We start from the raw sequence: 12,734 nt of genomic DNA, 5'->3' as shown, positions 1-12,734 counted from the left end.
CCCCCACCCAAACTGCTGTTCCAGGTCTGCCCACCTCTGTCTTTCTTTTCTTTCTTTTCTTTTCTTTTGGGGGGGGAGGGGGGTTGTCATACCGGGAGATGCTCAGGGCTTACTCCTGGCTTCGTGCTCAGATCACTCCTGGTGGGCTCAGGGGATCATACAGGATGCCGAGGATCGAACCCGGGTCAGCTGTGTGCACAGTGGCTGTGTGGCCAGGAGGAGAGAGGCTGGTGCCCGGCCTGCCCGTGTGGAGAAGGGGGCTTGGGGTCCCCTGGCTGGCTTTGCCGAGCACCTGGGCCTGACCCCTTCCCCAATGGAAATAGCCTTCCAGAATGGAAATAGCCCAGGGTCTGGCTGGGAGTCTCCGGCCGCCTCCATGGCCTTGCAAAGGGTCAGGCAGGGCTGAGCTGAGCTCACCTGGAGTCCGACTTCCTTCCCCCGTGCACTTTCCCCATCCCACCCGGCCCGGCCAGAGCAGCTGAGCCCAATAGGAACCATCCGCCCACATCGGCTGCAGTGTCTACTCCGCGGACGTGGACGGAAATGGAAGCATCTGGAAAATGTATTTAAAAATTGATTTAACGTTGAACCAATGTTAAATGTTTTAATTTCCAAGTGAGGCGAGTGCCCACCAAAACATCAATTAGCCCCAGCAATCAGGCAGGAATATTGGCTTCTGTGAAGGGATTCATTTATTTCAGCTCTGCTAAATATCTCAAAGGGCAAAATCGATACAGCTTGGGGTCCCAAGGAAGGGAAGGGCAGCCTGGGCCTCTTCCTGCGCCCTCAGCTGCCTGGCACCTCTCTCCGGAGGGAGGGAAGTCACTCTTCCAGAAGGTTCTCAAGCGGCTCACGGAAAGCGCCTTTCCTCTTCTCGGCTCCTCTGGCTCCAGACTGGGAGAGCTCATGGGACCAGAACGACTTCGGAGGAACTGGCCAGATCCATTTCAATGGTGCGTCTTCCTCCTTTTCAATGTCAAGATTCGCGTCTCCCTGCTCCAGGTGCGGCTCTCGGTCCCACTGTCCAAAGCATCCTGGCTCCTCACTCCCAGGCCAGCCTCCGCGGGCATCCCAAGGGTCCTTGCAGGTGCTCACCACACCAGCCTGGGCATCAGAGTCAGCAGAGGACAGCCGAGCCCCAGACAGCGGGAGATGTAGACTCCTGCAAGGAAATGCCAGCAGGCCACCATGCATGGAGACCGAGGGGGCCTGGCTATGCCCATCTGCCTTCAGGGGAGTGGGGGGATTGAGAGATGGTGAGATGGACCCCATACAGCTGGGAAGGCGCTTGCCTGGCACATGGCTGATCTGAGCGCGGAGCCAGGAGTAAGTCCTGAGCATCTCCTGGTATGACAACACCCCCCCCCAGCTCAATCCTCGCATACCAGGAGTAAACCTCGAATACCACCAAGTGACTCCCCAAAAGCAGAAAATATAAAGGGAGAGAGAGAGAACTAGAGAGAGAGGGAGAGAGAAAGAGAGAGAGAGAGAGAGAGAGAGAGAGAGAGAGAGAGAGAGAGAGAGCATGGGAATCCTACCTGTGCCAGAACCAACTCTTAATGGAGACAGTTTTAAAAATGCAAATTGTGAAGACTATACTTTCTTTGAGGGAGCTTTAGGGATTGTTTCTGTAGCTCAATACTAAAGAAGTTTCTCTGCATCAGGATGCAGAGACCTGTGTGTTTGTGGGTGTCATGGGTGCGTAGAGCACCCAAAACCAGGTGGAGGATGATGGTTCTTCTCTTCCCTTGGAAGGAAGAGAAGAAGCTGCAGTCTGTGTGGCCCCGGGAAAAATTAATCAATAGGTAGATATGCAAATTGTTACCCAGCAATATAATTTCTTGGCATCTATACCCAAAACACAAAAAATTCTTTTTTTTTTTTTTTGCCTTTTGAGTCCCACCCAGTGATGCTCAAGGGTTACTCCTGGCTCTGCACTCAGGAATCACTCCTGGCAGTGCTTAGGGGATCATATGGGATGCCAGGGATGGAACCCAGGTCAGTCACATGCAAAGCAAACGCCCTACCCATTGTACTGAATTATGACTCCAGCTCCAAAACACAAAAACATTAATTCAAAAGAGTAAATACACATCTGTGTTCACTGTCACACTTATAGCCAAGACACAAAAACAACCCCAATGCCCGACTATGGACAAATGGATCAAGAAGTGATGACACCCAGTGGAATACTGCACAGCTCTAAGAAAGAACAAATTCAGGCAATTAGCAGCAACAAGGGTGGAAGTAGAGGGCGTTGTGCTGAATGAAGAGAGGAGGCAAGGGGCAGTTGCAGGATGATCTACCAGAAAGAGACCCAGCAAGGGGGTGACAACGGGTCAAAGGCAACACAGCGGGAGAACTGACACAACTGAATTGTGGGGGAGGGGTGAGGAGAGGAAAGTGTTTGGGGTCCTCGGGAGAGGGAGGTGGGTACACTGGTGATGGGTGTAGTTGGGATGACGTGCAGGAAAACCCATTATTAATATTGTAAACCACAAAATCTGAATCGGTAAAATAAATTTTAATGAAAATAAAAATGTAATCCGTGGGGGTCAGGGAGATGGGCCAAGGGTGAAGTTGCTTGCCCTGTGTGCAGCCCAGTGCAGTTCAACCCCCAGCACCTCACACAGAGGTCCCTGAGCACCTCTAAGCGTGATCCCTGAGCTGAGAGCCAGAGTAAGTCCTGAGCACAGCCAGGAGGGACCCAGAAAGGAAAAGAAAATACAGCAAATCATGGATCCTTCCCTGCAGATCCTGATTCCTCCCGACTGAGGCTGCGCCCAGGAATCTGCATCCCCAGCCTCTCTGTGGTAACAGAGCAGAGGGAGCAACAGGGAAGCTGGGGTGCTGATGCTGAGGAGGCGGGTGGCCCACCGCAGCCCTCACTGGAAGGAGCAGCCCAGAAGCTGCCCAGTAGGGCGGGGGGAGGCTGGGGAACTGGGTAAGGGCTGACGGATCACTGTTCAAGCCTAGACACACCGTGTTCAGGGCCACCAGGACCACATGCGTGATGCTCAGGGCCAGGATTTCATAACTGGCCACTCACATACCAGCCCTTGAGAAACGTGGGTATCTGAAGAGCTTTGGTGAAAGTGCAGAGACAGCCTCTAAAAGTGTGTGTGTGTGTGTGTGTGTGTGTGTGTGTGTGTGTGTGTGTATGTATGTGAGAGAGAGAGAGACAGAGACAGAGACAGAGACAGAGACAGAGACAGAGACAGAGACAGAGGGAAAGAAGGAGGGAGGGGGAGAGAGAGAGAGACAAGTGACTGCCATACAGGCAGGCTGGGGGTAGGGTGGGGGATGATGGGAGGGAAACTGAGGACACTGGTGCTGGAAAACGTACACAGGTGGAGGAACGGGTGTTGGAACAATGTATGACTGAAACCTAATCATGAACAGCTTTGTAAGGGGCTGTCTCATAGAGATTCGATAAAGAAGAAAAAAGTAAAAAACAGAAATCATTGATAAGTCTTTACAATATACAATATTGATAGCTGTGGGATGTATGTCTCCGATAACTCTGTATTATGTCAGATATTGATACTTATGTAGGGCATATGATGTTGATAATATTTCAGAATATATGATACTGATAATTATGTACATGCTTATGTAGAATGCATGGTACTGATAACTATCTAGCACAGCACAAATGACATAACTTATTTCCTAATCTCTTCAGAGAAAAAGCTACCTACCCCCAACAATAGTAAAGTTGGTATGTTTGCTTTTTTTGGTAAGTTTACAGTGCTAACAAAAATATGAAACACTATATTGAAAATTTCTAGTATTCATATTAAATTCAGTATAAAGAAACTGTAACTTTTCTATTTTATTTAACCCAATTAAATATATTAAAACATTTAAAAATATATATATTAGGGGGGATGTTGGGATGGGGGGTGGGAGGGATACAGGGAGCACTGGAGGTGGAGGTGAAGAATGGGCACTGGTGGAGGGATGGGTACTTGATCATTGTATAACTGAAACCCAAGCACAAAAATTTGTAAGTCTACAACTGTACCTCATGGTGTTTCACTAATAAAAATGTAAGAAAAAAATTAAAATATATATATTAAATATATTAAAACATTTTCTAAAAAAATGTATGGTGGCTTCTCCAGATACCCCCAAGGGGCAACTTCCCTGGTCAAGTGGGTGACTTCTGGGGAAAGGAACTGGGGGCGGGAGCTCCAAAGTCACCCATGGCAGGGAACACCCCTCAGAATTCCATCTCAGACCACACAGTTGGAACCATGTGTCTGTCATCTTGGAGTGTGTCATTATGATGCACACACACACACAAACACACACAAACAACTATGATTTTTAGGGGGGGAACCATTAGGAGTGGATGCATATTACATCTCAAGTAAAAGCTTTAAAAACAGATAATTCTCAGATAGAGAAGGGAGCACCAAATAAAGGGTCTTGGGGGGATCCTCCCAGGATGGGAGAAGCATGCTGAAAGTAGACCATAGACCAAACATGATTGCCACTCAATGCCTCTTTTGCAAACCACAACACCCAAAAGGAAAGAGAGAACAAAACCGAATGCCCTGCCACAGAGGCAGGGTGGGATAGGGAGGACGGGAGGTGGGAGGGATACTGGGATCCGTGGTGGTGGGAAATGGGCACTGGTGGAGGGATGGGTGTTTGATTATTGTATAATTGAAACCCAAGCACAAAAATTTCTAAGTCTACAAGTGTACCTCATGGTGTCTCACCAATAAAAATTTTAAAAATAGTAATAAAAAGAGAAAATTAAAAATACAAATCAAAGGTCCTGGCTCCCATGCAAATGCTGCCACTGGCCACTGGTGTGTCTGCAGCAACTGGGACTCTTCCAATCTACTCTCCCCCAGGGCAGCTGAACACGCCCTGGCTAGAAACACAGAGTGAAGGCTGGGGTCAAACATCGAGTCCTAGCACCAAAGATGCTTCTCACTAAAGACAGAAGGAGTCGGAGTGAAGAAGAGGAGGAGAGAAGAAAGACGAAGGCAAATGTCCTCTCTCAGCTTAGCCCCTCTTGCGTTCCTTCCCCGGTGGAATCAGACTTAAAGTCATCTTGGCCCGGGCCAGAGCGACAGTACAATGGGGTGGACGCTCGCCTTGCATGTGGCCGGCCCAGGTTCTCCCCAACTCCCCCGAAGGTTCCCTGAGCCCCCGCAGGAGTGAGCCCTGAGCACCACCGAGTGTGGCCCCCAAATTAGCAAACAACAACCAAAAAATCAACTTGTTCATTTACATGTAAGCCGGTCCCTGGCCGACACTGCAGGGTTGGTATCTAGTATAGGTGCCCCCGCAGGTGCCCCGTGCGTGTCCGAGTCACTTACTACTCAACCCTGGGCAGTGAGGAGGAGGCGGGATGCCAAGGGACCAGAACCACCTACAAACGCTTGGGACGATGTTGGCTTTTTCTCTCCAGTCTTTGATCCCTGCGCGAGAACCCCCACTGGCTCTTTGGAGCCTTCCTCCCGGGACCGGAACGATGCACCAGCGCTCAGGGAGTGGTACCCGGGCTCCCGCCGCGGTCTTGCTCACCTGGGGGAGAACCGGAGTTGGGGGTCTGCGTGGGGCCGGCGCTCAAGGGCGCGTCCAGCCAGGAGAGAGTCTTGGCGCCATCTAGCGCCCGCTGCAGGCTCTGCAGCTGCAAGATGCCGAGTTGCCGGCGCTGGGCGGGTGTCACCGCGGCCGCGTTCTCTGGGCCCAGAAAGGCGATTTGCTCCGGGGACAGCGCCTGCAGGGGCGAGAGGGGACGGGGCACAGCGCTGCTATTCCCGGGCACCATCTGTGCTCCTCTTGAGTGCTTTTCTTCCAACTCAGATCACTCTTGGGTCCAAGAGATTGTCCAGGGGGTCGTTAATAAAGCGTTGGCATTGTATTTTGGTTGGATCCCAGCACCCAACACCCCCCCACCCAAGGGGCAAGCCAGTTGGGTCTCAAACCCCAACGCCCACCAGGGGTGATCCCTGAGTACGGTGCCAGCAGAAGCCCGAAAACTCCCAGGTGTAGCCCCAAAACAAAATCTGTCACTGTCACTGTCCTCCCGTTGTTCATCGATTTTCTCTAGCGGGCCCAGTAACATCTTCATTGTGAGGCCTTGCTGTTACTGTGTTTGGCATATCAAATATGTCACGGGGAGCTTGCCAGGATCTACCCTGCGGGCGAGATACTCTCGGTAGCTTGCCGGGCTCTCGGAGAGGCGCGGAGGAATGCTGTGCTATCGCTCCATTCCAAGATCACTCAAAACTCACAATTTTTCTTTTAAATGGAAAATCTGTAGATATAGTCAGAGATTAGAGGGCAGGATGCCAGTTCCTTTTCTGGCCTGGTGCTCACGGGCTTTGACCTGAGTGACTCACAACACTGGGTGTAGCCCAAAGGCAGCCCCCCCTCTTCCCTCCCCACCACACACGTGCCCTGAGGATTTTTATGGAAATTTCAAAAAATGGCAAAACAGAATGACTTTCCATCTGTAATCATTAAAAATAGGCACAAAAGAAATATTATTCAATTCCAACTAGATTTGTGGGCCAACAACATCTGAAGATCTTATCTCTTTTAAAACGAGGCCAGAAGAAATCTGGAAACAACCTGAGTAGCCCAGAACAACTGAGTGGATAAAGAAACTATGGTACATCTACCCAATGAAATATTATGCAGCTGTTTGAAAAAAGAAGTCATGAAATTTGCTTATAAATGGATAGACATGGAAAGTATCATGCTGAGTGAAGCAAGTCAGAAGGACAGGAACAGATATAGAATAATTGCACTCATTTGTGGAATATTTAAAAAATAATATGAAACTAATATCTAAGGTCAGGGAAAAAAGGCCCCCGGAGGACTAGTCAACGGCTGGGAGTTTGCCACAAGTGTGTGGAGCATGAAGGGCAGTTAGGATAGGGACCACTATGAATAGCTAGAAATATAGTTAGAAAAAGTTAGAAAAAAAATAGCTTAAAAATATTTGGGCTATTTCAAAATATTTAACTATTTCTTTCTAAAAAATAGTTAGAAATGATCACTCTGGGTAAGAACTGAGTGTTGAAAGTAGGTAAAGGGATATGAGAACCTTTCAATATCTGTATTGCAAGACAGAATGCTCAAAAAGAATGAGAGAGAAAAGAAGAAGGAGGAGGAGGAGGAAGAGCAAATGTACACTGGTGAAGGGACAGGTGTTGGAATATTATCTAACTGAAACCCAACCATGAACAACCTTGCAATTATGTACCTTGCTGTGATTCAATTTAAAATATTAATGAATAAAAATAAAAATAAATCAGGGCCAGAGAGAGTATGGGGGTAAGGACACTTGCCTTATGTCTCTTTGGTCCCTGAGCACAGAGTCAGGAGTAGCCCCGAGCACTGTAGGATACAGCCCAACCTCCCCACCCCGCTGCAAAGTAAATAAATAAACATTTTTTAAAAGGGGGTTGGGAAAGTGTTAGGAAGGTGTGAAAAAACAAACACCTTCCTCCAAAATGAGACTTCCTCCCTAAGGTAATTGGATGCCTTAGAGGAAACTTGAGTTTCTCACTGGTGAGTTCATGTTTCACACTCTGCCACTCTATGTTGCCCACTGAGGAAAAGCCAAACGGTCAAAGGTCTGAATCTAAGCCACAGCACTAGCACCCGTAAGCTGTGTGACCCGGCACGGGTTAAAGAGCCTCTCTGGGCCCTTTAGACGAGAGGCAGGACAGCACCCAGAGCTCTGGTGTGGATCCTGAACTTTGCTGTGGCCACCTGCGCCCCAGGGCAAAGTGAGTCTGTCAGGGCTCAGAGGAGCCAGATGGGGATGTGTTTGCAGCAGGCACCCAGAGGGGCAAACAGTGCAGTGAGCCTGAGCACCACTGAGGTCTCTCCCAACAACATTTTCTCGGGTCACTTCCGGCCTAGGAGCTACAAGACTGGCCAGGGGGTCCAGGATGAGAAAGGCTGAAACTGCACTTAGGGGCAGGCTCTAAAATCACATTTCTGGGGCCGGAGCAATAGTAATAGTTTGCCTTTCACGCAGCCAACCCGGGTTCGATTCCCAGCATCCCATATGGCCCCCTGAGCCCCACCAGGAACAATTGCTGAGTGCAGAGCCAGGAGTAACCCCTGAGCGTCACCAGGTGTGACCCAGAAGGCCATAAATAAATAAATAAATAGAATCAAGTCTGCTCCGCTATTTTTAAGAGCCCCGCAGGCCCTGAGGGGGGGAGTTACACTCCTTCGTTCCTTCTCCTTCTCTCCTTCACCCTCTTGGTCCCTGCCCTGGGCCAATGGTGCCCTGCAATCCCGTCTTCCTCTTCTTGGAACCCATCCCTCAGCTACCCCAGGGCTCATCTCAAGCCCCTGCGCTAAACAAACAGGCCTTTGGGCTCTGGGTCCGGCTGCCCTCTCCTTCTTCCCCTACATCCCAAGCCCACTTGCTTCTTTGCATGAGAATGAGCTCCCACCCCCCACCCCAGGGCAACACAGCTGCCACCTCCTTCGCCTGGAGTACAGCAACTCCCTCCTCAACCAGCAGCCGGCCTGCAAGGCTAAGCTCCTTTCTTTTAACAACGATGCAATAACACATACACACACACAGTCACACACCCCCACACACACATATTCACACACACAAACACTCATAACCCCCCACACACAATCACACCACACGCACACACATCCCCACACACACACATTCACACACTCACATCCCCCCACACACACTCACGCACACAAACCCCACATACACTGACACACACACAGTTACACACCCCACGCACATATTCACACACATACAAACACTCATAATCCCCAACACAATCACACACACTCACATGCACATATATCCCCACACACACATTCACATTCACACACAAACCCCATACACAGATGCACGCACACACTCACATCCACACACATTCACACACTCACACAAACATCACACACAGATACACACACATTCACACACATTCACACACTCACACAAACACCACACACACTGACACACACAGTCACACACCCCACACACATATTCACAAACACAGACACTCATAACCCCACACACAATCACACACTCAACTCACACACTCACATCCCCACACACACATTTACACACACACTCACACACCTCCCACACACTCATACATATACACCCCACACATACACTTAAACACACACTCATACACATATTCACACACTGACACACACACCCCACACACAAACCCCACACACACACCCTCACATGCACACTCACACACACATTCACACACACTCACACCACACACACATATATACACACACACCATAAGTGTTCTGGCATACACCTACAGTGTCTATACACACACATTCTCACACACACACATATATACACACACACGCCATAAGTGTTCTGGCATACACCTACAGTGTCTCCATTATAAAGATTATTTTGCCAGTGTGGCTAACTCACAACCCAGAGGCCAGACTGTATCTCTGGGCTTAGTGCGTTGTTTCCCAAGAATAAGTGGAGAGTGGTTGGCAATATTTCAGATTCCGGAGACTTCACATACACCTGGAGACTTCTGATTTATCCCGGGGTGTAATCCTGGATGGTCCCCAGTCTGCCAGAGATGAGACCCAGGCTCCCCAACTCAGCAGGTCTCCTCGCTTGCCCTGTTCCTTCTCAGCCCACTGCCTTCTTTCTGTAGTCTAAGCTCCTCACAAGATGCCATTCTACCCCCTCGCTCTGCATTCCCTTGAGCTCCTAGCTCAGAGCTGAACAGAATGCAGGCAGTCAGGAAGATGGTCTGAGCACTGGAACATGGGCACACAACTGCACTCCCCACAGGGTAGAAGAAGATGCCAGGGCCCAGGGTCCAGCTGCCCGTTCTAACTGCAGCATCTCAGAAAGGAAAATCAGTGACCTCAAGGACTATGTCCTCAAATCAGTGACTGGACCTATGCAGGGGGGGAGGGGGGGATCTGTCCTTGATGCTGACGGGGTTCAAAGACAAGAGCATGGCCTCCTGGGAGTTACCCATTCCCCTTCTGTGCCTTACCATGGTGGTGGGGAGCATAAGGTCTGCTTGGACCAAATAGCGGCCGGGTCGAAATGGTGATCAGCTGATGTGATAGCAACGCTCCCAGAATCAAAGATCACCCTGCCCCCACCCCAGGACAGGACTTATGGTCCATCGGGCGCCCAAGCTTCATTCCATGGCTCCTCACATCCATCCCCTACAGATAACAGAAGGCCAGACCAGGCACACCCTTCCCATTGGTCCCTCTCCCACCCTCAACCCCCAGACAACTTAAAAGTCCCCACTGTTCTTCCTGCATTAACATATGCCTCAGAGACCTGGGCCCTACGCAAACAAGATGAGAACACTATTCAGGTCTCCCAAAGAAGAATAGAAAAAGCTATGCTTGGAATATCACGTTTCACTCAAATGAGAGAAAGAATCCGGAGTTCTGACATCCGTCGACGATCAAGAATCAGGGACATTGCCTCATTTGCCAAGGTGTCGAAAATCAGATGGGCTGGTCACGTAATGAGATTTAAAGACGACCGTTGGACTAGAGCTGTTACTGACTGGATTCCACGGGATGTCAAGAGACCGCGTGGCCGCCCACCTACCAGATGGTCAGACTTCTTCGTCAAGATCATGAACGATCGGTTTGAGGCCCTTCATGTTCCCGGAGCGAACAGATGCCATTGGGCTACACTAGCACGCGACAGGGACAAATGGAGATGTTACTGGCGCCCGCTCGAGCAAATCGACGACTAACGGGAAGTTAAGTGATAAGTGATTATTAATCTCTCCCAGGGCGCGCTCTACCCCAGCCAATCAACTTCTCGTATCCCTTCACTTTTAACTTGTCTCTATCCCTCTGCCTGCACCAGGCAGGGTCCCCAAACCTATCTGAGAGAATGTGTTCTCAAGTGACCAAAGCTCCAGGCTGTCCTCAGACATCAGCAATCACTCCCCGTCCTGCTGGCCAGGAATCCAAGGTGTCCCAACTTCAGCTGACCTCATAGTCCTCTTACATTTCCCCACGTCAACGAATCATTTGGCCCAATGATTTGCCCTTTCAAGCAACTCAAGTACATTAGCTCCCATTTATTTTTTAAAAAGGAAGTGTGACGCAGGTCCACACTCCTACCTCTGCAATTCTGAAGTCTGAAAACTAAAAGTTCATTCCAGAAGTTTAACACGCACTTACTTGCTGGTGAAACCTGACCCAACTTGACATGAAGCCATTTTTAGTCTCTATTTATGCCAATTAGTCTGACTTGTCACCGAGTTCTTTGCAGAAATAGGAATGTGTTGGCTTACAAGGTGCTTCCCCAGACACCAGTGAGGGAGCTAAGTCAAACACTGTCCATTCACAGATTGATCTTTCTAAAGTCAGGAAAATGCTGAATTCTGAAATAGATCTGCCCCCAAGGGTTATGGATTAGGGAAGATGAACTTGTCATATCATCAGAAATGGAAAATCACTACCCGGTGCTAGGAAGAGAGGGCAAACATAAAATTTTTTCTAACTAAAACAGAAATCAAAATCTTTTTTAAAAAAAAAAAAAGAAAAACGACCTAAAAAATACTTTAAAAAATAATAATAACACATACTGGATGGTGGAATTGGTGTTGGAATATTGAATGTCTGTAACAAATCATCATAAGCAACTCTGTAAATCACAGTGTTTATATAAAGTGCAAGGGGGAAATTGGAAAACATAAATAAATTAAGTGGCAAAAATCACATAAATAAATTTTAAAAATTTAAAAACTGCTGCAAAGTGTCTCGTGAGCCACCCATGGTTGACACACAACTTGTTTCTGATCCTGTCAGCAGAAACCTGACTGCAAGAGCCTGGGTCCAGGGCCATCTGCCTCCCTGTAATCTGAAATGGGGTCAAGCTCCCATTATCCTTGACGCACCGAGGACCTACTTTGAATATCTCATCAGGAAAGCGTTTGATTGCTGATGGCTGGAAATGCGGCATCAACTCCTTGTCGAGTGTTTGGAGCTCTTCCTTGGTTAATCCAGCTGGGGAGAAAAAGGAAGCGGAGGCATGAGTTCCAGCCCGAGGTAGCCTGCTTGTTTTATTAATGATGCTGCCTAATGGACAGATCTGCGCGTTCGAGGCAAGTTTTGCTCCTGCTGGAAGGCCCCAGAGTCACACTGCGGACTCCTTTGCTTTCTCTGGGCCCGACCTTCTTTTAATGTGGGTCATATTATCCCTGATTTGTCTCCCACCGTGAAATGTATGGCCCGGAGGGGCTTCACTTTGCACAACTTCAGAATATCCAGGAGCCTATTTAATCACATCCAAAACACACGCTTGGGCCCCAGAACCCCCAAGAGAATTTGTCTTTAAAAGGGAGATTTGCAGACCCGGCTGCCTGCAACTTCCAGTCATGAAGTCTGGGATTTGCTTTAATGTGAAGATCTTCCCTCCACCTCATTCATGGCAGCCGCAGAGGAGCTGGGTCGTCCCTCCCTGGCTCCCTGCCCCCTTGTGGTCCTGGCTGTCACACTCACAATCTGCCTCCAGACGCCATCTCAGCATACCAACAGCCTTGGTCCAGAGACTCCCAAATGAATCCCAGGATGGACTGGCGCCCTACAGAGATGTCTCTGGACCCTAACTATTTATAATTTTAGAATTCCAGAAGCACGCAGCCGCTTTTGCGGCACATGACCTCTCAAAATATTCAAAATAAGCAACAGAAAATAAATTATCTATTGTCTGCCCCTGGGCTAGAGGG

The 12,734-nt window shown here is 49.0% G+C and overlaps 1 protein-coding gene across 1 annotated transcript in view; it reads right to left on the bottom strand.

Annotated features, from left to right (window-relative positions):
• Nucleotides 1-4,888: 4,888 nt before the first annotated feature.
• OTOA (otoancorin) overlaps nucleotides 4,889-12,734 on the bottom strand; it is an 84,490-nt gene continuing 76,644 nt past the window's right edge. Inside the window, exons 26-28 of the mRNA XM_056138811.1 lie at nucleotides 11,915-12,012; nucleotides 5,548-5,743; nucleotides 4,889-4,950 (exon numbers count right to left, since the gene is read on the bottom strand). Of these exons, the coding sequence (XP_055994786.1) occupies nucleotides 4,889-4,950; nucleotides 5,548-5,743; nucleotides 11,915-12,012 (356 nt within the window). The remainder of the gene's footprint in view (nucleotides 4,951-5,547; nucleotides 5,744-11,914; nucleotides 12,013-12,734) is intronic.

This window comes from Sorex fumeus, unplaced genomic scaffold (genome assembly GCF_029834395.1).
Source record: "Sorex fumeus unplaced genomic scaffold, SorFum_2.1 ptg000130l, whole genome shotgun sequence".
NCBI classification, from domain to species: domain Eukaryota; kingdom Metazoa; phylum Chordata; class Mammalia; order Eulipotyphla; family Soricidae; genus Sorex; species Sorex fumeus.
Note: the sequence above shows the minus strand (reverse complement) of the source record. Positions and strands in the feature narration are given on the sequence as shown.